A 24,436-nucleotide genomic window follows, 5' to 3' on the forward strand; every position below is an offset into this window, starting at 1 on the left:
TTTTCGAAGTCTATGGCGAGAAACATTTTCACAAACTGGCATATGCGCGGGGAAAGCAGCGTACTTGTGTCCGAGAAAACAAGCCTACATTAGAGGAGCGTGGACGTGTACTACACACATGTGAAAGGTTTGAGAAATAGATTGCGAGTGATTTGATTATGCGTCCAATTTGGGAATTTCGAGCTCGTTCAGTAGCCGCTAGGTTGCGAAGGCCGACGGAGGTCCTTCGTAGCTTAGTTGGTTAAAGCACCAGTCTAGCGTACTCTATGGTCATGGGTTCGAGTCCCATCGAAGGGAAAGTGGTTACCTCCAATACATTTTCCAAATCAATATCTTCCACATAACGTACATATTCACATATGAGTTTTCATAACAGTTTTTTGTTGTTTTCTTGGAATTGTGAATAAGGGTATATGCAGTTTCTCAAACAAATGATTCGATAATACCAGAGCATGCGAGGCAAACCCAACAAACAATTTATGCTGAATACGCTAGTTTTTGACGTAGGACTACGTCTGTCTTTTCTATATTGGGGTACACTTAACGATTGCGAAAATCGGGGACCGTCACGAAAATATGATAGACTTTAACTTTAATATCTCAGCCGTTTCTCGATGGATTTTCAATTTTTTTTTAACCATTCGATCAAGGATGAGTCAACACTTCTTTGAAAATACTGATTTTTAACCATTCATTATCGACAATTGATAAAAAGTTTAGAGATAGGTAAACCAACCAATCACGTACATGCATCACTAGCACAGACATCAAAAATCAATCACTTGCGGGTTTGGATCTAATCCTCAGTTTGAACAAGATTTCATGCAGAGCGAACGCATCGCGGCGGAGCGGACACAGCATCACAGAGGTGCTGGTAACCTTTTCAACGGAAATCCATCGCATTGGTGGTAGTGCTCGGTGTGTTGCTGCAGATCATGAAACCTCAACGAACCCGCATTTTATTTGAAGAAAGGTTGACTACAAAAATTGCACTGTTGTGATATCGTGCCGCCAGTGGCGATGCTTTTATTACATTACATTTATTACAAATTGTGGTGTCAGTTAGTTGTTGGAAAGGCGCATTGGGGAAAGAAAATTGGTTCTACTCAGTACTAGCATTTTCTGAACAGAAAGGTTTAATTGTGAAAATGGACTATTTCGGTGGCATCGGCGTTTGGCGTGGAAGCTTGGTTTCTGTTAGTTATTCCATCCATTCAAATTTACGGGCTTAATTTATTGAATACAAGATAGCTGCTTTCCGGCGCGCGACCCATTTTGATCGGGATTTCGCAAAGAGCGGTTTAGCCATTTATAAGGCAGTGGCAACTACAGTGACCTGCATAATAAAAAGCCCACTTGCAGTTTTTTATTCAAAATGGTCAACTTTGGAGATCTAGATCTCGATTGCGTGTTAAACAATTTGACCAGAGCTCAGATATAACTTGAATTTTACCACACCTGAATTTCGACCATATTGATTCATAGAGTGAAATATTATCGCGGTAATACCCCCGATTCTTTTTTACACGGCGGATACGTTCCGTGTAAAAAGTTTTCAGTTCAAAATTTGAAAATCCGTGTAAAAAAAGTTTTATGATTTCTCGACAAATCATGCAAAATGGAGCAACTTTGCAAAAATTTTGTTTGGGATTTTTTTTACACAGCCGTGTAAAAAAAAATCCGTGTAAAAACAGAATCGGGTGTATCTTGAAAACTACAACTCTAAGTGTACAAGTATATAACGCAAACTTTTTTGTATTGCCAAAATACGCGTTACTGAATAAGTCATCAGTTTACAACCTATAGAATTCAAGATATTTGAAAAATTAAATTTTTGCCGAAAAATTCATTTTGGTATTACCGCAATAATTTTTTACCTTATGAATCGATATGGTCGAAACTCAGGTGTGGTAAAATTCAAGTTATATCTGAGCTCTGGTCAAATTTTCAGCAAAATTGGTTCACACACAATCGAGATCTGGATCGCAAAAGTTGACCATTTTGTATGAAAAACGACGAGTGGGCTTTTTATTATGCTCGTCACTGTATATTGCCACCACAGGGGTCTGCGAAGCGGCCATGCTTTTGATGCCAGCATCAAAATCATCGATTAACTTAACACGAAGGCGTAATTGTAGTCATCAAAAACCTCCCATTGAAAATATGTTTCAAATGCAGTGATATTTTGGCGAAGTAGAGCGCTTGGTGCCGATCGAAATATGAAAGTTTATTAATAGCATCAATATTCTTGTTGAAACACACCTCGCTTCATACTTTCGCACAAGTTCTCGAAAAATGGTGAAAAATAATTACGTCTATTTGGAAAAAATCAGTTCGGAATAATGGTTTGTTTACAAAATAGAATTGTCAGTGGGAGACCCAATTTCAACCGAACAATGGGAAACTCAAAGATGTTGGCTATTGTCAAACGTAGTTGGCGCTTCGGTCGTTCGTGTGTGATATTGTTGGTCGAATAAATTGATTGTTCGTGTCGCTGTTGCTAAAACTTGACGGATGTTTGAATAAACGAGAGGTGGAGTCTGTAGCTGTTGGGCTGTAGCTCACTTTATGGAACGTACACACGGTCGAACAGTTCGACCAACATTGACTCCACCTCCCGTTTATTCAAACATCCATGAAGTTTTCCCAACAGCGGCACGAACAATCAATTTATTCGACCAACAATATCACTTTAATATCTCAGCCGAACACGAACGACCGAAGCGCCAACTTGAGCACCAACCATCAACAAATATATGGGAGTTTGTGCAACTTCACTACAAATGCTCAAACATGTTCGGCGAACCTTGACTCCACCCCCGACAACTCAAACCAAAATCAAAACGTTTTAATTTTTTCAAACCTAGCCGCCAACTGTCAAATGGTTGTTCGAACAACTTCACACACGTTCCAACAAAGCAGCAACCGAAGCGTTTTCTTGGGGGTGGAGTCAATGTTCGTCAAACTGCTTGACTGGTGTGTACGTTGCATAAAACGAAGGTGGACGTCAAATTATGACATCAACGGCAGTTTTTTTCCTTTTTCGCAGTTGGCAGCTCTGAATTTCTATTGTATTAGCTGATTTGACAGCTGAAATCTCAGCCCAACTAACGAAAGTCTTTCACTAGATGGACTACGAGTTTAGCCCAACGAGCGAAAGTTGACTGTATATTAAATATTGGGATTATTGCTACAAAATATATATGAGCATTTTCGAAGATACTCTACGACACGCAAGAAATTAAGCCAAAAATTGGTCATATTTCACTCATCAATCTTTTCTCTAGAATTAGCCTTGGAAGATAAACGAAAATCTTGCCTATAAAATGAAAATCCTTTTTCGTTTCATCATTTTTACCTCTCACTCACTTTTCGCAAGAATTATCGCAGAACAATTACTAAATTATATGGTCGCGCCGCGATTCGAGCCCAGAAGAGTATCAATAATAGCCGTTGGGATGCGCTTACTCTTGCCTCACTACCACGCTATCTGAATGAAAGCATTACGTTATTTGTTCCACATAAGCTACTACTATTTGCATTGATGATGCCACGAAAAGACTCGAATATGAAAGAAAAAGAGCAAACCAACGATTGGTGGTAATCAAAGTGAGCAAAAAATAGTTATCACTATCAGGCTGCTCCCCGAAAATTTCCCTGAGGGAGCATCTTGTGCTCCTGAGATTGAGTGAGCCCTGGTTAGACCCCTAAACCTAGGTGAATGTTTTTTAAATCGCGGGAATTTTTTCTTCAAGATAAACGCCTAAATAACGAATTTTTCGTAAAAGAAATTGATTATACCCCGAAACCGACGATTTTTTTTTATCCGTGTGAACAATTTTTAGTGTAAACGTTTAGATTTCAAAATTCATGTAAAAAAGGGTCATAGTGTGTGTAGCGTCACAAAAAGTGAAGAAATGTTGAAGTATCATGAGAAAACAAAAACCATTCGATTTTGGCAACATAAATTTTCCGAACGTGTTGCCAAAATCGAATGGGGTCTGTATAAGAATCTATGTTCCTTCGAATCCGATTCCTGGGAATCAGAATAGAAAAATGTTGAAATCAATCCACGTAATCCATACCTTTAGCTTGGTAGAAAAATGGAAACATTGGAAACAAAAGAATGGAAACATTGGTTTAAAAATTAATTTTTGAAAGCAAATTGAAGCTGAGTTGAGTCATTTTTGATTCGCTATTACGCAATGTATCACTTTTTTGTCGTACCGTTCCTAGATGTCGCTGAAATATGCTCACCATCGAGAACCTAGGAAAAGTCTGAAAATTTCACTATCTATCTAGTTACAAAAATACAACGTTTTTAAACCATCTGTGAGCCAAAACAGACCCTAGACACTAGGAAGGTTAAAGAATAATTTGGTGAAAATCGCTCTTCTACTGTACAACGCATCTACCGTGGTAGATAGAATAGCGCCTAAATGTATGCTCTTTTCTAACGCTTCGTTACAAGACTATGGGTGAATACCAGCGCACATGTCCACAATTCGTCAGAACTGTAACTGTTTATGTACCGATATCGGGTGTGTATGCCTTATCCAGTATTTAAATACCTCGAATGTACAACATGTCAACAAATAAGGTATCCAAATCCCAAGCCATTTCTCAATCGCATGTCTGTAAACCATTCCAAACGAACAATGCTAAAAATCACGCCATTATTGCTCTTGTTGATCTCGATGAACCCCAAACAATCCGCAAATTTCGCGAATAGCTCGTGTCACGTAGCCACTCAATTTATGTCCCCATTCAATCATATATGCTATTGCTATCACCTTACCACATAGGAAGGAAACCCGTTGGCTGCTGGTCATGCCTCTGACCGCCGCCGTCGTCGCACCCTCTAATGATGAACAACAACAACAACCGCCTGATCATCGATCAGTTGGCGCGCGCTCGCCAATCAGTTAACGCTAGTTAACACGGGCGCCGCCGCGATCGTCCACACTAAATTGCGATCGAATGCAGAACTTAACTCGAATCAACAACACTAGTGCGTTGCGACGTGAGCAGAGCAGAGTGGACTGACCCGAAGGCACTCGCCCCGGTCCGGAACGGGCAGTTGTAGTGCAATCCGATCAGTCGCCACGTACGAACGCATCCCGTTGTTTGCTGTTGTTGCTCCGGTCCGGTCCGGTCAGTAGAGCGATCGTGTTTCGAGTGATCATCGCGGAATTCGATTTATTTATGTTTGGCTGTGACGCGCAACGATGCACTGTTATTAAAAGCAAACAAGTACGTATCATGGGAATAGTGGGAGCGTCATGGGAACAGGTCTCCAATATCCGCCTCCAAAATTACTCGATCTGTGCATGTGTATGAAAAGTGAACTATTTTACCTTCAGTGATATGTGCCTTCTCTTAGTGTTCGTTGTTTATGTTTGTGTACCGTGGGGAAGCGAGAAATCCTAATCACGTTGATTTATTATTCACTGAATACAAGTTACAATTTTTTGCTACACATTCTAAAACTAAAACTAACAAAGTTACTCTTCTAAGCTATAAAAACATCCACTGTATACGAGTTATACACCCGTACAGCAGATTATTGAAAAACTGTCCTAATAGAATATAACTAGAAATAGTTCAAATCGTTGAAATACCGTTATTATGACTTATTAACAGTCAAAATAGAAAGATTTTGAAGTATTTTTTTATGTTAAATGAAGAAAGATGGCACTGATGGTTTGACTTTGGAACATTTATATTTTAATAATTTAAATATGTAGGCCTTTTTTCTTCTATATCAATACATATTTTTATGTGAACACTTGGATAATCTAAATATAGCCAATTTACTACGTGTTTATTGCATATAATCGCATATCTGTTCCATCTTTGCTGGATTTTCTACTCATATGGAACAGATATGCGATTACTGCCTAAGCTGTCTAGGTCATCAATAGCTGTACAGATTTGGGACCACATGGCACAATGAAAACATTCGATAGACGTTGGAGTCACATGATACAGTTAAGATACCAGAGGTGGGTGCAAATCGATCAAATCCGTGACATCTTTAGAAGTGTGAGTGAGGCACCAATTTGTTTTTTAAGAACCACAATTTGTTTGAGGCTGAATTGTCTTAATAAACAATCCAATGTTGTCTAAATTAACAGTGATTTTTCTCATATTATGACCGAACCTACATGAATCAAAAACCAAAACTGCTAATTTTTGTTTTGTTTCAGAAGAGTTTCTAGGGAGTATGCTAAATCTCTCGGGTTCATATACAAGGAAATGTTTAGACGTTTGAGCAACAACACATTACTAATAACAAAAATAAACCTGTCAAAGCCTGTGATCACTCCTAATGGCTACGATCTTAATAGATGTGATTATGGAACATGAATAAGCTAAACAAATTTGAATGGTTTAAACAACATCTTTGATGAATTGAATTAATCGCTAGGTGTTAAACAAATAGCCAAGTATTACGTCAAAGAAGTGTTGTGCAATGCATGGTACAATTTTTTTAGACAACAAACTGAAAAAATGACACGCCCACAATGAATTTCGCATTTAATAGACTGCATTAGTGGGCGTCGGGGTAATTTGACCAACTGCTTATTTTCATTGATAATGTTCAAGTTTTTACAATTGAAGTTTACACTATATTACTTTTACAATGTTACTCAATTTTAGAAAGCTATTCCAAAAAAAAACGTTTTTATTGCTAATAAAGTGACTTTTGAAGACTCGTTCCAAAAACGGTCAAATTATTATAAAATGTAGGGTATTATAAAAACATATACTTGCAGTATAGTTTAGATTACAGCATTAATATAACATAGTATTTCGATCATATAAAGTGGTGAATAATGGTTAAATACTTTTTTTTACAAAAATAACACAAATGGAAAAATGCTTCTCAATCGGGCATAAAATGAGCAAGTCATATCTAAACAGTGGCCGCAGACAAATTCTCTGGCAGCAATAACAACAGTACACTAACATGGATCTCCGAAAAACAGATCTGCAACTGAATATCGTGTACTACGCCAAACTCTGAACCGGTACTTGAAGTTTCTGGAACAAGATATTTGTAAAACTATGGGGCTGATCAATACCCTGTTTTCCCGGCCTTAGAACTTATGCGATACTCATTGGAAATATAGATTTTTTTTAATCTTCATTAAAGTGTTTTTTTAATCTACAGATTAAGTTCAACACCGCTTATTGGAAATAGACAAGCGCACTTTATGCACTTACTTAGCAGAAAAAAATCGTAGCTGGCATCAGTTCAATCGCAAAGCAGAATGCTGACTTTGAGGCCGTCAGTGCCCACATAAATGGCAAAAGTGTAAGGACTCAACAAAGAACTCGATTGGGTGAACCGGAATGATGTAATATGAATATAAAAGTATTTTAATTTCATCGGAGGCACGTTTGGAAAAAACTGAAAGTAGAAACTCTCTTAATTTGTAATAAAACAACAACTGCTCATTTTACCCCCATTATGGGGTGCTCAAATTACCCCATCAGCTTTTAGTTTGGTCAAAAAATCGATATTTTTAATTTGTATAAAATGAATATAAAATGTAATGTTACTCTACCGTACTCGAGGACATATGAATTCTTACACATTGAATTTGAAATTCCATTAGAAGCAGTATATTATTGTATTGATTAAAATCATATTTTCCTTAGGGTGTCCAAATTACCCCGACGCTCCCTATATTAAATATTTTAAAATCAGAACTGTCGATTAGTTCCATATCGTATGCACTGTGGACGCTTTTCACGCGGTTTGTCTTGCTTGTTTCTAGCCTTAAAATTTAATCTTATGAACCGTAGAATTTACCTCATGAAAAAATCACCTAAAATTAGAAGAACGATCCGATAGTATTAAAAAAGATGTGGAAATTGAGGTGGACAGAGAAATTGATAAAATCGATCCACGTGAAAAGTGTAGGACTTTTCAATCTTTACAACTTAAATATTATTTCAAATAACTTTTTGCATGCTTGAATATGGTTTCAATTTAAGATTGCGATTAGAGAAGTGCGCCGCTGCGCAGTTTTTGGCAAGACGCACAACACACAACACAAGGGACCATCGAGTTAGGGAGTTATCGAGATGGGTCCGCGACGTTAGGCATAAGAACGTTAGGCATAAGTACGTTAGACATAATGGACGTTAGACATAATGGACGTTAAACATAATGGACTTAGGCATAATGGACGATTGGCATAATTCTGCCTTCTTTATGGCCTGATCTGTTCTTTGGGTCATTTTATGCCTAACTTCCATTATGCCTAACGTACTTATGCCTTACGCCTTTATGCCTAACGTACTTATGCCTAACGGGGTATACACATCGAGATTGGGAACACATTTATATTTGGTCGAATACCGTTAGGCCGAGTAGTTAAAATTTGTTTCCAGAGCTAGCATTTCCTCACACACTGTGCACAATGAGGAGATTTTAATACACACCACAGAGAGTGACGCTGATCCTCATCGTGTAACAAAGCCAACACGATGAGTGAGGACGAAGACGAAGAGTGAGAGAATTATTCTGGTGAGAGTTGGGCTTGGGCCAACACAAAGTTGTGCCACTTGGTGCAATATTCTTTAAAATGATATTGTTTTCCATGATGCTCGCAGAAATACTTTGGAACACAAACATATTTCGGCAGGGTTTCAATGAAGTCTGGTGTTCCATGCTAAAAAGTATAACATTGGTAAATAAGGGTTGCACAAAGAAGAAGAAGAAGAAGAAGAAGATGCCAAAATATGATATTCGAAAGGAATGGCACGGGAAAGCAAACGGTGGAATTTTGAAAACGCTTCTCAATAATTCTAGAAGCTATTTAGATAAAAGCGGTTAGGGGTCGTTCACCTAAGGTGACGTTCAAATAATGAGGGTGAATCAATACTTCGACGGCGAACACACAAAAACCCGTTATCAGAGCAGGAGTATTTTGGGCATAATGCATCAAGAAAAAATTTAGCAGATGAGCTCGGTGGTCTAGTGACTACCGCTTCTGCCTTATAAGCAGGAGGTCGTGGGTTCAATTCCAGGCTCGTCCCTTTCCTACTTTGTATTTCTATCTTAGTTATTTCTGTGTTTCACGTTCTACCAGAACGATTCCTACTGTTAAACCTTCAACACTAACAATCCAAAAAAAACCTCCCGTGGCACCTATGGGAGGTCGTAGAGTTCTCTGCATCTTTCATAAGTAGGTGTCCAACTAACCATCCTTCCCCTTCCTCAGCATTCGCAAGGACGTGGCCAGGACAGATCTCGACTATTGGAGAGTGCATTGCTTACATCTAAGAGATAGCGATTAGTCCCAAATCAATATCTGTGGTAACGGATGAATGTGTTGCTACTCTCATACAATAGTCTTGGCTTGTACCACCTACGAATTTGTGCGAAATGCTCAATGCTAATGCTAATGCATCAAGAAAAAATTTAGCACTAAAATGAAATAATGTGACTTTATATAAGTTCCATGCTTTCCGTTTTTGTTTCGATTTCATTAGGCTGGTCCCAATGCTGAAGTTGCAGTTTCAGTTTGGTACTGCTTGAAGTTATAATATTTATAGCTGTCAAAATAAAACTACAACTTGGTGCCCGCAACGCACAGTTGTAAACAAAATAAAACTATTATTTGTTCAAAACGCAAAAACAAAACAAACTAACATTTTCCGCGGTAGTTTTTCTCTCGCAAACGAAAAACAATGAGTTTGTCTATCATCTGAGACACACAAACACTATTAATTAAATTTAAAACTCAGTTGCATTTCAGTTTCAAATCAGGTCATATTTACAACAAACCAGTCGAGCAGTTGCAAATCAGTTTCAAAAAGTGCTCGAAAAATAAAACTACAACTCTGCGTTGCGAACTGGTAGTTTCAGTTTCAGTTTGATTTCCAAACACGCTATACAAAGCCCAACAGCATTGCGACCGGCCTTACCTGAGATTACCTGACGGAAATTGTATTTAGAAATTGTTAGTAACACATTTCAAAGCGACGTAAGGTGGCGTAATAATGTTGGCAATACAAAGGCTTCTGAATAGTTTTGCCAACAGACATCCAAAAAGCAAGCAAAACAAAAACATCTTATTACGCATGAAAAGTATTAACAGCTTCGTTAAACTTTAGCAATGTTTACTTTTATTCTGTTCGATTCACCGTTATATCAAAACTCATTGAGGAACACGGTGTGTTTATTTCATCATTTATCCTCAACTCTTCGTGTCTGACAAATGCATTCGCTGCAGAGTAAAAACACAAAGAGGCCTGACTGCGTTGAGGAAGAGAAAAAATGAGCGATAATCGAAACACACTCTCTCCGGTCTTTTTGAGGAGTGCAAAAGACACGCACATTTCGACTACTCTGAGGAGTATGCCAGCCCTGTTTGTTTCCTTATTAAGTGAAGTAAGAAGTGAGATTTTCGAAGTGAATAGTGAACAGCGAGAACTGAGAAGTGAGAAATGATATATTCGAAATAAGTACAGAGTAATGAGAAGTGAGTGCTGAAAAACGGAAGTGAGTATTGATTAGTGAGATGTAAGTAGTGGAAAGTGAGAAATGAGAAGTGAGAAGTCAGTAGTAAAAAGTGAGAAGTGATAGTTGTGAAGTGAGAAGTAGGATGTGAGTCGTAACATTAACAGAAGCAAGGAGCGAGAAATGAGAGATGATAATTGAGAAGTGAGAAACGAGATGTTAAGTAGTGAGAAGTGAGTGGAGAGATATAAGACAGAAAAAAGAAGAAATATATAAGAACAGAAAAGGGGAAAGAGAATCTTGCTTTTACTTCTCGTTCCCCGATCCACACTTCTTCCTACTCCCTTCTCACAACTCACTTCTCATCTCTCACTTCTTTCTTTTCTCTTCGCACATCTCGCTTCTCACCTCCCTCTTCCCACTACTCTCTTGTCATTCCAAACTTCTCACTTCTCACTTCACCCATATCATTTATCACTTCGCAATTCTCACTTCTCATTTTTCACTTTTCACTTCTCTCTCCTCACTTATAAATTCTTATATCTCATTTCTCATTTATCGCTTTGCACTTGTAACTTTTTACTTTGCACTACCACTTCGCACTTCTAACTTCTTACTTCTAATTTCTCACTTCCCACTACTGAATTCTCACTTCTTACTTTGCACTTCTCACTTTTCACTTCACACTTCTCATTTCTCTCCATTTATTTCTAATTTCTTTCACTTTTCACTTCTCACTTATCAGTTCCAACTTCTCACTTTTCATTTCTAACTTTTCACTTTCCATATATTCTCACTTTTCACTTCTGACTTTGAATTTCTCACTTCTCACTAGGTATTCATTCTGAATTCCCCCAGAAATTTATTCTGAATTTATCCAGGAATAAATTCCTTCAGGAATTCATCAGAACTCTCTCAGAAATTTTAAAATTAAATAAATTTTGAATTCCTTCAGGAATTCATCTGAACTCTCTCAGAAATTCACTCTGCATCCCCCCAGGAATTCATTCTAAATTACCCCAGGAATTCATTTTGAATTCCCCCAGGAATTAATTCTGCATTCCCCCATGAATTCATTCTAAAATTCTCCCAGGAATTAATTCTGAAGTAACCCAGGAATTCATTCTGAATTCCCCCTGGAATTCATTCTGAGTTCCCCCGGAAATCATTCTGAGTTCCCCCAGGAATTCATTCTGAGTTCCCCCAAGAATTCATTCTGAATTTTCCGTGGAATTCATTCTGAATTCCCCTATGAATTAATTCTGAATTCCACCAGGAATTAATTCTGAATTCCCCCAGGAATACATTCTGAGCTCCCTCAGGAATTAATTCTGAATTACCGCAGGAATTTATTCTGAAATCCCCAGGAATTCATTCTGAATTCATTCTAAATTCCCCCAGGAATTCATTCTGAATTCATTCTAAGTTCCCCCAGGAATTCATTATAAATTCCCCCAGGAATTTATTCTGAATTCCCCCAGGAATTTATTCTGAATTCCCCCAGGAATTATTTCTGAATTCCACCAGGAAATAATTCTGAATTCCCCCCAGGAATTCATTCTCCTTTCCCCAGGAATTCACTCTGAAGTCCCCCAGGAATTAAATCTGAATTCCAACAGGAATTATTTTTGAAGTCCCACATGAATTCATTCTGAATTCCCCCTGATATTCATTTTGAGTTACCCCGGAAATCATTCCTCCAGTTCCCCCAGGAATTCATTCTAAATTCCTCCAGGAATTCATTTTAAATTCCCCCAGGAATGCATTCTGATTTCCCCCAGGAATTCGTTCTGAATTCCTCCAGGAATTCATTCTAAGTTCCCCCAGGAATTTTTTTCTGAATTGATTCTGAAATCATCCAGGAATTCATTCTGAATTACCCCAGGAATTCATTCTGAATTACCCCAGGAATTCATTCTGAATTACCCCAGGAATTCATTCTGAATTCCCCCAGGAATTCATTCTGAATTCCCCCAGGAATTCATTCTGAATTCCCCCAGGAATTCATTCTGAATTCCCCCAGGAATTCATTCTGAATTCCCCCAGGAATTCATTCTGAATTCCCCCAGGAATTCATTCTGAATTCCCCCGGAAATCATTCTGAATTCCCCCAGGAATTCATTCTGAATTCCCCCAGGAATTCATTCTGAATTCCCCCTGGAATTCATTCTGATTTCCCCCTGGAATTCATTTTGCATTCACCCAGAAATTCATTCTAAATTCCCCCAGGAATTTATTTTAAATTCCCCCAGGAATGCATTCTGATTTCCCCCAGGAATTCGTTCTGAATTACCCCAGGAATTCGTTCTGAATTACCCCAGGAATTCGTTCTGAATTACCCCAGGAATTCATTATGAATTCCCCCAGGAATTCATTGTGAATTTCCCCAGAAATTCATTCTGAATTCCTCCAGGAATTCATTCTAAGTTCCCCAAGGAATTTATTCTAAATTCATTCTGAAATCATCCAGGAATTCATTCTGAATTACCCCGGGAATTCATTCTGAATTCCCCCAGGAATTCATTCTTAATTCCCTCTGGAATTCATTCAGAATTCCCCCCGGAATTCTTTCTAAATTCCCTCCGGAGTTCATTCTGAATTCCCCCCAGCAAAGGCGTAGGATTGTCAATCCGGAGATGGCAAGTTCGATTCTCGGTCCGGTCCGGACGACAAAACAAAATTATATCAAACTTATAACAACTTCAGATACAAATAACAGCTGTTGATATAATTTAGTAACTGTCATTTGTTTCGAGTAAATGTTTTATCTAACTCATAATAGATCATTTAAATATTTTGGTTTGTAATTATTTTCTGTTATTATTACTACTACAAGAGATAACTTTGTCCTTCCTTATCAGTAAGTACAATCCTTCGAAGTCAAAGAACCAAACATATTATCACGATTAATTAAGCCAAAAAGCTGACCACGAGGAGCGTCGTTTACCTTATAACCCTGACGACATGCCTTTGTGTTATTGTGTTAAGGCTACATTACACTGTTTGATAAAACTCAAATATTTGTTATTTTCAGCCAGACATCTAACAGACGGATGAGACATCAATTATTACTAGAAACAAAGAGTTTAGGCGTAGAATGTACTCGAATGCTTCAGTCGTAGCCTCAATAAAAGTAAAAGTGCGAGAAATCGCACTCCATCTTCTTGCAAAAGGCACTGATACTCATACTCTTCTCGGGTGCAATAGTAAGTGGGCCTGATCTATCGGTAGACAGTAGATAACGATAGTGCTAATAGACGACTCCCTCCATCAAATCCAACCGATCGGGAATGCCGTGTGAAAATGCAAGTTAATTTATTAAACCTCTGCCAATGCGAACAATCGCCTTCGCAAACCGCTAAACTAACAGCATCCACATGTTTCACTCAGTGGAAAAGGTCGGTTGCATGTGGTTCATGACCGGACGATAAGCACGCTGCTAGTCTGCGACTAGACCGAACTTGTTCTCCACGATCCGAGTGCATGTATTTACAATTTTAAGCGTGTAGAACGCAGGCTGATCAGAAGTTGCAATGCCATGATCAGATGCAAAGAAATTTCCAAGTCTTGCTATGGAACTAGTGGCAATGACACTTGCGAAGAACCTATCTCATCTGTTTGTCGCGCGGTCCATGTTTGTGGCATGCTGTTGGCTGTGCTATTTTTTGCTCCGGGAATGATAGGCAGTGCAGCTTCAAAGAGATGACGATGGTGATGAACAACTTTCTCGTTTAGGTCTGGGTTGGTGACATGTGTCCGCGTGTGCCGCTGGTATCGGCGATCGTTATTATCGGTTTATTAGTTCATTGGCTAATGTTTGTTTATCCGTTCGCTTGTTTTTTTGTTTATAAAAAGCAGGTTTCCCAACATTTTATATGCTTACGGCCGCTAAGCAAGGAGTTGGAACGTGATATTGACACGCGACCAATGTTCAGTGTGATAATTGTTTCAATCTGGCAATCATTGTAGGGGAGAATTTTAACAGTTTCAATTTCAACCTGGATGACGGATAATGTTTCACGTTTTGTATAGCTCCAAATCGAACTTTTTTTTAAATTAGTATGAAAAAACCTCTTCATCATTGAAATTCCCCAAAAGTTACTCAGGCAATTAGTGTATCGTTCGAGAAACAAATTGTTGCGTTCAATAGGACTTGTTCAGATTTTGTTTTATCATCATAATTATAGTACTTATATGTGGCATGTTTTAAGCGCAAAGTGCATCTTCGAATATGTACTGCCTAGCAACTTTTTTTTGTTGTTCTTGATCATACGCGAGCACATGTTCATACGTAGTTTCTATGCCGACTATCTTTTAATATTCCACTTATTATCTAATACAGCACAGATATCCATTACGATAACTGGACCTAATAATTCATTATACTAACGTTGTTCTGAATTGATAAATAATATATTATTCTCTTACGAACAAAACAATTCCGCAGTAGAACGCCAATTAGTGTGCTGCCCGAATCGATAACTGGAGTAGCCTTTCAATTACGATCACTTTAGACAGCAGCACGCAATACCGGCAATTCGCGCGACTCGATGTCACATCATGCGAAACACGGAACGACGCCAATGAACTAGGGTAACTGTACCCTTAGTGGAGGAGGCACCAATAGTGGAGGTAGTGGAGTTTTAATGAGATTTATCATATTTATATACTTTAAGATGGTTTCAGTTGATGCATCGTGCTTTAAATATCCATCGTGCTATAAATATATAATGTTTAATGCAACTTATCTTAAGATTTCGCTCGAAAATCTATTGAAAACAATAATTTTCCTTTCCATTACAAAATTGACTCCCTTGCACCTATAGTGGTGCAACTGTACCAATAGTGGCGAGTCTCATAAGAAACCAATGGATAGCACCACTATAGGAACCAAAATTAATTTTTACCGCCACTAAAGGAACAGTCTACCCATAGTGCTGCAAGCATTATTTGTTAATTGTTGATGTAAAATGACATATATCTCATTTTTGTTATAGAATTTATTAGTTTATCTATTGGCTAAGATATTAAAGCTGTAAATTTCCCATAATTATCAATTTAAAAAAAAATATTTTCTTTTGTGGATCTACTAATACCTCCACTATTGCTACCGTTACCCTACAACAATCTCAGTGGTGGCCGACTGATGGATCGGATGATCGGAACAAATTACACTTTCATAACTCGAATGATTTGCAACTCATTCTTTGGGAATGATGGGTAGGAGTTCGCTGTTGGCAAGCGTGTATCTTATTCTTCTTCATTGGCATTACATCCCCGACTGGGACATTGTCGCCTCGCAGCTTATTGAATGTGCTTTCACAATTATTAACTGTGAGGTTTCTAAACCAAGTTACAATTTTTGCATTCGAATATCATGAACCAAACACGATGATACTTTAAGTCGACGCAATTTACTACCCAAAAATGTCCAAGACCAACCGGGGATCGATCCCAGCCATCCTCAGCATGGCCTTGCTTTGTATGCGCGCATCTTACCGCACGAGTAAGGGGAGACCGTATATCGTATATCTATATTTCGATTGAATTGATCTAAATATAGGGGAACTGGGGTAGGACGCCCACGTTAAGGAAAATGCCATTTTTATCAATGAAAACCACCATTTCAGCCAGTTTTCATCAGCGCATACTGAAGAACAGCATATCTGCGACTGACTACCGATAACAGATATCTAATTGTCCATTTTATTGCACAGAAATTTGATTTTTAAAAAGCACCCGAAAAAAAATGATTTTGAAACCATGCGGGGTGAGATGCGCCAGTGGATGGGTTAAAACGCGCATGTGCTTATCGTACTGATTTTTATTTTAATTGCCTACATTAAGGCAATTAACCGAATGTTTCAGCTGTTTCGGTCATACGAAATGAGCATGGGCGTAATGCCCCACACCGACCTCAGAAGTTTGAAGGCCCATAAAATCGTTTTAAAACCATTTTTGACGACGATTTCGTGTGGAACATAAAGAACACAGTAAGCAGCATGGCTCATGGCTCAATTATTAATTTATCAATGTATAACAGCGACAGAAAGACTAAATTCCACCGAGCTAGAATTGCATCAAAACACGCAAAAATCGTTTTTTCGAGTTTTTCATGTATAACTAGAGAAAAATCATGAAATATATGTATCCAATGGCAATATTTTTCATTGCTTTATCGTATAGACTATTGAAAATAATCAAAATGGGGATATTTAACCTTATTCAGGGGTGGCGCGTTTTAACCCCTATGGGCGTGCTACCCCCACTTCCCCTATCTACTGAAAGGGGGTCCCGTAGCGTAGTTGGCTACACGTTCGCCCTATGAGCGGACGATCATAGGTTCGATTCCCAGCCCCTCTACCAAGCCCTTGTCAGTCGCCTGAGGTGCAGCCCAAACGGTGGCGTTTTGGGGTGCGCGTCTTACCGACACGGCTGCCCGATGACGACTGACAAATTGTTCTTCTCGGAGGCATTCCTCCAACGTACCCGGATAAACGGCAACCGAACAATGCAACGAGCAATTGGATACACGATACGGACAAAAGGACACAATGGACTCACGATGAGATGGACCCGGCAATGATAACAACAACGAATGTCTAAAAATAGATTCTGTGTGGATTCTGTACAGCAGAATACCACAGTAGATCACGGCACAGTAGCGGTTAAGAAACACAGAGTGCCTACCAAATAAAGAAATGAATAAAAAAAATATCTACTGATATGGAAACTGTTTAAATCTATAGACGAGCTCGGTGGTCTAATGACAACCGCTTCTGCCTTATAAGCAGGAGGTCGTTGGTTCAATTCCAGACTCGTCCCTTTCCTACTTTGTATTTCTATCTTAGTTCTTTCTGTGTTTCACGTTCTACCAAAACGATTTCTACTGTTATAACCTTCCACACAAACCCAAAAAAAAACCTCCCGTGGCATCTATGAGAGGTCGTAGAGTTCTCTCCATCTTTCTTAAGCAGGTGTCCAACAAACCATCCTTTTCCTTCCTCAGCATTCGCAAGGACGTGGCCAGGACAGATCTCGACTATTGGAAAGTACATTGCTTCCTTCTAAGAGATAGTGGTTAGTCCCAAATCAATATCTGTGGTAACGGATGAAAGTAATGTTACTCTCATACAAAAGTCTTGGCTTGTACCACCTACGAATTTGTGCGAATTGCTCAATGCTAATGCTAATGCTAATGATATGAAAACTGTTTAAATCTAATGTCACGGAATAAATTGTTTTTTTTTCGAAAATAATCAAAACCCGATTGCAAGGTAACGGAATATTCTCCTCGAGATTTTACTTTTAGCATTTCTGATAACACGATAACACACAAATATTCCCACAGCACACCTTCGGCAATGCCAATTCCCATTGAAATCAAATGGATATTTCCATAGAATTCGTGAACAATTTTTCGGAGAAATTCTTGGAGAAAATGTGAAACTACTTGTAGGATTATCGGATATTTTCTGAAAAAGTTTCTGCTAGAGTACCACACTTGTCATTGACAAGTTTCTATAACTCGTAGGCGACTAAATTGAGTTACATTAAAGTTGTTGCAACCAAACTGTTCATTGGGGTGCGAGTAAATTGTGTCTAGGAGTTCGTTTATTTATTTATATATGTATTTTTTTATTTATTTATTTATTTATTTATTTATTTATTTATTGATTTATTTATTTATTTATTTATTTATTTATTTATTTATTAACTTATTTATTTATTAATTAATTTATTTATTTATTTATTTGTTTATTTATTTATTTATTTATTTTTTTATTTATTTATTTATTTATTTATTTATTTATTTATTTATTTATTTATTTATTTATTTATTTATTTATTTATTTATTTATTTATTTATTTATTTATTTATTTATTTATTTATTTATTTATTTATTTATTTATTTATTTATTTATTTATTTATTTATTTATTTATTTATTTATTTATTTATTTATTTATTTATTTATTTATTTATTTATTTATTTATTTATTTATTTATTTATTTATTTATTTATTTATTTATTTATTTATTTATTTATTTATTTATTTATTTATTTATTTATTTATTTATTTATTTATTTATTTATTTATTTATTTATTTATTTATTTATTTATTTATTTATTTATTTATTTATTTATTTATTTATTTATTTATTTATTTATTTATTTATTTATTTATTTATTTATTTATTTATTTATTTATTTATTTATTTATTTATTTATTTATTTATTTATTTATTTATTTATTTATTTGTTTATTTTTTTATTTATTTGTTAATTAATTTATTTATTCATTTATTTATTTACTTATTTGTTTATTTATTTACTTATTTGTTTATTTATTTACTTATTTGTTTATTTATTTATTTATTTGAAATTCCATAGGAATTTCTAGAAGAAGTTCTGAATGAATTTGCAGAAACTCTTGATGAATACTTTGTGAATCTCGGAATTACTGGTGAAGTTTTTGGGGAAGCATCTTTTAAAAATCCAATGGAGTTCCAATGGAGTTAAAAATCCAACGGAGTTGAATTTACGGGGAAATTTCTGGAGTAACTCGTAGTGATATCTCTGAACTCTACAGTAGTTAAAGAAAAATTGCTGAAAAAAATAACAAAGGGATTTCTGCAAGAACTTCCGGAAATTTTTTTCTTTATTTTATTTTTTAGAAATTTGTTGAGCAATTTCTAAAGAATCTTGCGGAAGTCCTGAAGAAGTCCTGAAAGAACTTCGGAGGAATTCTTGGAGGAACTACCGGTGGAATTTCAGAAGGATTTTGCGAAGGAATTCCTGGAGGAAATTTCTAAAAAAGTTCTTCGGAAGAATTCCTTGAAGAACTTGCGGAGGAGTTCCTTGAGGAATTTCTTGAGGAATTTCTTAAAGAACTTCCGGAAGAATTCCTGTAGGTTTTTCTTGAGAAATTTCTGAAGGAACTTCGGAGGATTTTCCAGAAGAATTCCGGGAGAAACTTTCTAAGGAATTCCTGGAGGAACTTCCGGAGAAATCCCTGAAGAAATCCCTGGAGGAAGATCCGGAGCTATTCCTCGAAAAACTTCCGGAGCTATTCCTGGAAGAACTTCCGGAGGAATTCCTGGAGGAACTTCCGGAGGAATTCCTGGGGGAACTTCCGGAGGAATTCCTGGGGGAACTTCCGGAGGAATTCCTGGGGGAACTTCCGGAGGAATTCCTGGAGGAACTTCCGGAGGAATTCCTGGAGGAACTTCCGGAGGAATTCCTGGGGGAACTTCCGGAGGAATTCCTGGAGGAACTTCCGGAGGAATTCCTGGAGGAACTTCCGGAGGAATTCCTGGAGGAACTTCCGGAGGAATTCCTGGAGGAACTTCCGGAGGAATTCCTGGAGGAACTTCCGGAGGAATTCCTGGAGGAACTTCCTGGAGGAATTCCTGGAGGAACTTCCGGAGGAATTCCTGGAGGAACTTCCGGAGGAATTCCTGGAGGAACTTCCGGAGGAATTCCTGGGGGAAATTCCTGGAGGAACTTCCGGAGGAATTCTTGGGGGAACTTCGGGAGAAATTCCTGGAGGAACTTCCGGAGGAATTCCTGGAGGAACTTCCGGAGGAATTCCTGGAGGAACTTCCGGAGGAATTCCTGGAGGAACTTCCGGAGGAATTCCTGGAGGAACTTCCGGAGGAATTCCTGGAGGAACTTCAGGAGGAATTCCTGGAGGAACTTCCGGAGGAATTCCTGGAGGAACTTCCGGAGGAATTCCTGGAGGAACTTGCGGAGGAATTCCTGGAGGAACTTGCGGAGGAATTCCTGGAGGAACTTCCGGAGGAATTCCTGGAGGAACTTCCGGAGGAATTCCTGGCAGAACTTCCGGAGGAATTTCTGGCGGAACTTCCGGAGGAATTTCTGGCGGAACTTCCGGAGTAATTCCTGGCGGAACTTCCGGAAGTATTCCTGGCGGAACTTCCGGAGGAATACCTGGCGGAACTTCCGGAGGAATACCTGGCGGAACTTCCGGAGGAATTCCTGGCGGAACTTCCGGAGGAATTCCTGGCGGAACTTCCGGCGGAATTCCTGGCGGAACTTCCGGAGGAACTTCCCGAGGAATTCCTGGCGGAACTTCCGGAGGAACTCCTGGCGGAACTTCCGGAGGAATTCTTAGAGGAACTTCCGGAGAAATTCCTAGAGGAACTTCCGGAGGAATTCCTAGAGGAACTTTCGGAGGAACTTTCGGAGGAACTTCCGGAGGAATTCCGCGAGGAATTTCCGGAGGAATTCCTAGAGGAATTTCCGGAGGAATTCCTAGAGGAACTTCCGGTGGAATTCCTAGAGGAACTTTCGGAAGAATTCCTAGAGGAACTTTCGGAGGAATTCCTAGAGGAACTTTCGGAGGAACTCCTGGCGGAACTTCCGGAGGAATTCTTAGAGGAACCTTCGGAGAAATTCCTAGAGGAACTTCCGGAGGAATTCCTAGAGGAACTTCCGGAGGAATTCCTAGAGGAACTTCCGGAGGAATTCCTAGAGGAACTTCCGGAGGAATTCCTAGAGGAGTTTCCGGAGGAATTCCTAGAGGAACTTCCGCTGGAATTCCTAAAGGAACTTTCGGAGGAATTCCTAGAGGAACTTCCGGTGGAATTCCTAGAGGAACTTCCGGAGGAATTCCTAGAGGAACTTCCGGAGAAATTCCTAGAGGAACTTCCGGAGGAATTCCTTGAGGAATTCCTAGAGTAACTTCTGGAGGAACTTCCGGAGGAATTCCGAGAGGAACTTCTGGAGGAACTTCCGGAAGAATTCCTGGAGAAACTTCCGTAGGAATTCCAGGAGGAACTTCCGGAGGAATTCCTGGAGGAATTCCTGGAGGAATTTCGGGAGGAATTCGTAAAGGAAGGTCGAAGGGACAGAAGGTTTGAGTCAAAAGGTCGTAAGGACAAAGTCGAAGGGTCGAAGGGACAAAAGTCGAAACAAAAAATCTGAGCCAAAAGGTCGAAGGACAAAAAGTCGAAGGTCAACAGGTCGAAGGTCGAAAGGACAAAAGGTCGAAAGGTCGAAGGGACAAAACGTCGAAAAAAAAGATCGAGGAACAAAAGGTTTCAGGACAAAAGGTCGTAAGTAAAATCGTCGAAGGACAAAAGATCGAGTTTGTACAATCCCATTAAATTCCACCACTTAATTGTATCTTGACATATACGTATTTCGACCTCAACAGTAAGGCCGTCTTCAGTGTCTCGTACTTGACTAGAATTGAAGAAAATGATCGCAGCTAACACTATTTATACTATGCGTAGGTATAGATAAATTATTATACCTACGCATAGTATAAATAGTGTAAGTAGCGATCATTTTCTTCAAGTCGAGTCAAGTACGAGACACTGAAGACGGCCTTACTGTTGAGGTCGAAATACGTATCTGTCAAGATACAATTAAGTGGTGGAATTCAATGGGATTGTACAAACTCGTCTTATGACAAAAGAAATGATAGAAATTGCGGTTGTTGAACAAAAGGTCGAAGGCCAAAAGGTCGAAGATCAAAAGGTCAAAAAAATAAGGCAAAACGTCAACCATTCTTTTGCACATTTATGTTTATTTATGTTTTACCCGATAATATTTCATTGTTGATTTTTTCCTTCTTTTAGTCATAGGCCATTGTTTCGAGATTCTTCTTCTTCTTCTATTCCAGTGCCTAAGTTCCAGTGCCAACTTGTCCTGCTTTTCAACTTAGTATTCTATTATTATGTCCTCAGTTTGCAGTTGAAAGCTTTTCTATGCCCGCCATTGCATGAGTATATATCTTGTGTGGCAAGTACAATGGATACACTATACCCAGGGTGTCAAAAATGTTTCTAACTCGACTAAGGCTACTGGAGACCCCTTTCGAGATTACCACATAAAACACCTGAAAAGTATTGCTAGGCTTTATTGACTTTAATTGTAATTCCTGAAAATAGTTCTTCACTCATTTTCATCAAAATGATCATTCAAAATATATCATTTTAGCTTTGTCCCTTCGACCTTTTGTCCTTTCGACCTTCCGTCCTCTTGACATTTTGCCGTTTCGACCTTTTGTCCTCTCGACATTTTACCCTTTCGACCTTTTGTCCGTCGACCTTTTGACCTTCGAGCTTTTGACACAGATTCGCAACTAGTTGCACAAACTACTTTTAAAGTTGAATAAACTATCGCGTATGGTTAATTTAATCCTATTCATAGTTCAAACAACAATAAAAAATGTTATTAATAATTGAGTAATTTTCGCTGAGACTGCGGGCTACTATTTGCAAGAGGTTCTCAAAATGTCTAACTACCTATGTTCATTCGAATACTTCAAGCGAGTATATGAAGGATCCGTATTAAATTCTTCAGAAAGTTGGACCCCTTGTTAGTTATGCACGAAATCATTTTTATAAGGCCCACGATTTTTATCAATTCTTGATTCACTTTAACTCTTATAACTCGATTTTATTGATCAACATATCGTCGGAATAAGGAAGAAAGTGACCTCAATGTGCAACTATAAAAAAAAATGAAAACGGTCATATAGAATTCGGTCACCATCTTGGAATTATTGTAAAAAACATTTTTTTCGCCAGGTTTACAACCACTGATTTCAAAAGTTGATACATTGTTGGAAAGCGTAGCCTATATTGTAATTTGTGTTTAAAAATCTCAGATGTTTGTTTTTGTTTTAGTTTCAGAATTTATCTATGATGTACTAAAACATTATTGCCAAGGCTCATATGGTACCACGACGTCAGAACCATGATTCCATATGCAAAATTCTACGCCTAAAATGATTTCAAAATTGAAGAGCATGTTTAAAACAGTATTACATTTGGAAGGCTTAAGATTCTTTAGATAACCGAGCCGTCAAGTTATTGGTATTAAATCAATTAAATTCATGAATCTTGGTATTGGCGATTATGAACTAGAGCAATTCCCGGGTGCCTTTAACTTATTTTTCTCGACATGCTGCCAATGAAAAAGGCGAAAATAGTCTTGTGGTCTTGGTTCATTATGGACTGTAGGCTTATGACAAGTATTATTTGAAGTGCGTAGGAAAAACGTCTTCCCAGCATGTTAGAAAATCGGATTCATTGGAGTGATCCAATAGCATGAATCATTGACATACAGTCCGTGCTGAAGCTAACGTACGATCAAAAGGATCTCGGATAAGTGATGCTGAACTGCGGTTAAGCATAGTAAAGGACATAAAAGCGAAACATTAATCAATTATTCTCAAAAACAAAGTCGTAAGTCCTCAACGCTCATCTGATTTTGTACCATGTTCTGAGTGTCCTCCAAAAATTTGAGCTGATTTGGATAAAAACTGATTTAGCACAAACCGTTTCAAGTTTACATGCAAATTAGTATGGGGATATTTATTTTTTCACTAGCAGACCCGACGAACTTCATTTCGCCTAAAATTGATTTATTCTCGGATTAGTTCTCGAGTTCTGCATTATGATTATGACGCTTCTCCATTAAGCGCAGGTTTGAAAGAAAACCTACTTAGCTAACAGGAATACTAAAGAGCTTTGACTTAACGAAAACCACTCTTAATTAATCGTTCCAATAATTATTAATCGAATTTAATCTATATCGTAGTTTTCTGGAGCTAATTGCATAACTACTCATTAGGTAACAATGCTGCTCCTGGCGCGAAAGATAGCACAGACAAAATCAGGCTACTATGTTACGCTGCATGTTTCAGTGATGCCGTCAAAGAAGTTTAAAAATCATGACTAAAGATTTGCATCCTACCTATATGAAAATCGATTACTAATTATTGGGATGATTAGTCAAGATGCTTTTTTTCGCTTGCTAATCAACTCTTATTTCTTATTCTTCGAACAGGATATTCACATTCACCAGCTTGGCATATTCCTTAGCAGCAATTCACCCAGTAGCGACATCCAAACCCAGTGAAACATCATGTTGGTGATTCCAAATATATTCAAGGGTAAGTTTGTTCAACTCTGAT

At 38.1% G+C, this 24,436-nt stretch overlaps 1 protein-coding gene across 1 annotated transcript in view; it reads left to right on the top strand.

Annotated features, from left to right (window-relative positions):
* Positions 1-4,907: 4,907 nt before the first annotated feature.
* The window catches only part of LOC134224923 (sialin-like), a 58,028-nt gene continuing 38,499 nt past the window's right edge, over positions 4,908-24,436 (top strand). The window contains exons 1-2 of the mRNA XM_062704580.1: positions 4,908-5,253; positions 24,310-24,415. Of these exons, the coding sequence (XP_062560564.1) occupies positions 24,388-24,415 (28 nt within the window). The 5' untranslated portion in view covers positions 4,908-5,253; positions 24,310-24,387. The remainder of the gene's footprint in view (positions 5,254-24,309; positions 24,416-24,436) is intronic.

Source organism: Armigeres subalbatus, chromosome 3 (assembly GCF_024139115.2).
Source record: "Armigeres subalbatus isolate Guangzhou_Male chromosome 3, GZ_Asu_2, whole genome shotgun sequence".
Classification (NCBI taxonomy): domain Eukaryota; kingdom Metazoa; phylum Arthropoda; class Insecta; order Diptera; family Culicidae; genus Armigeres; species Armigeres subalbatus.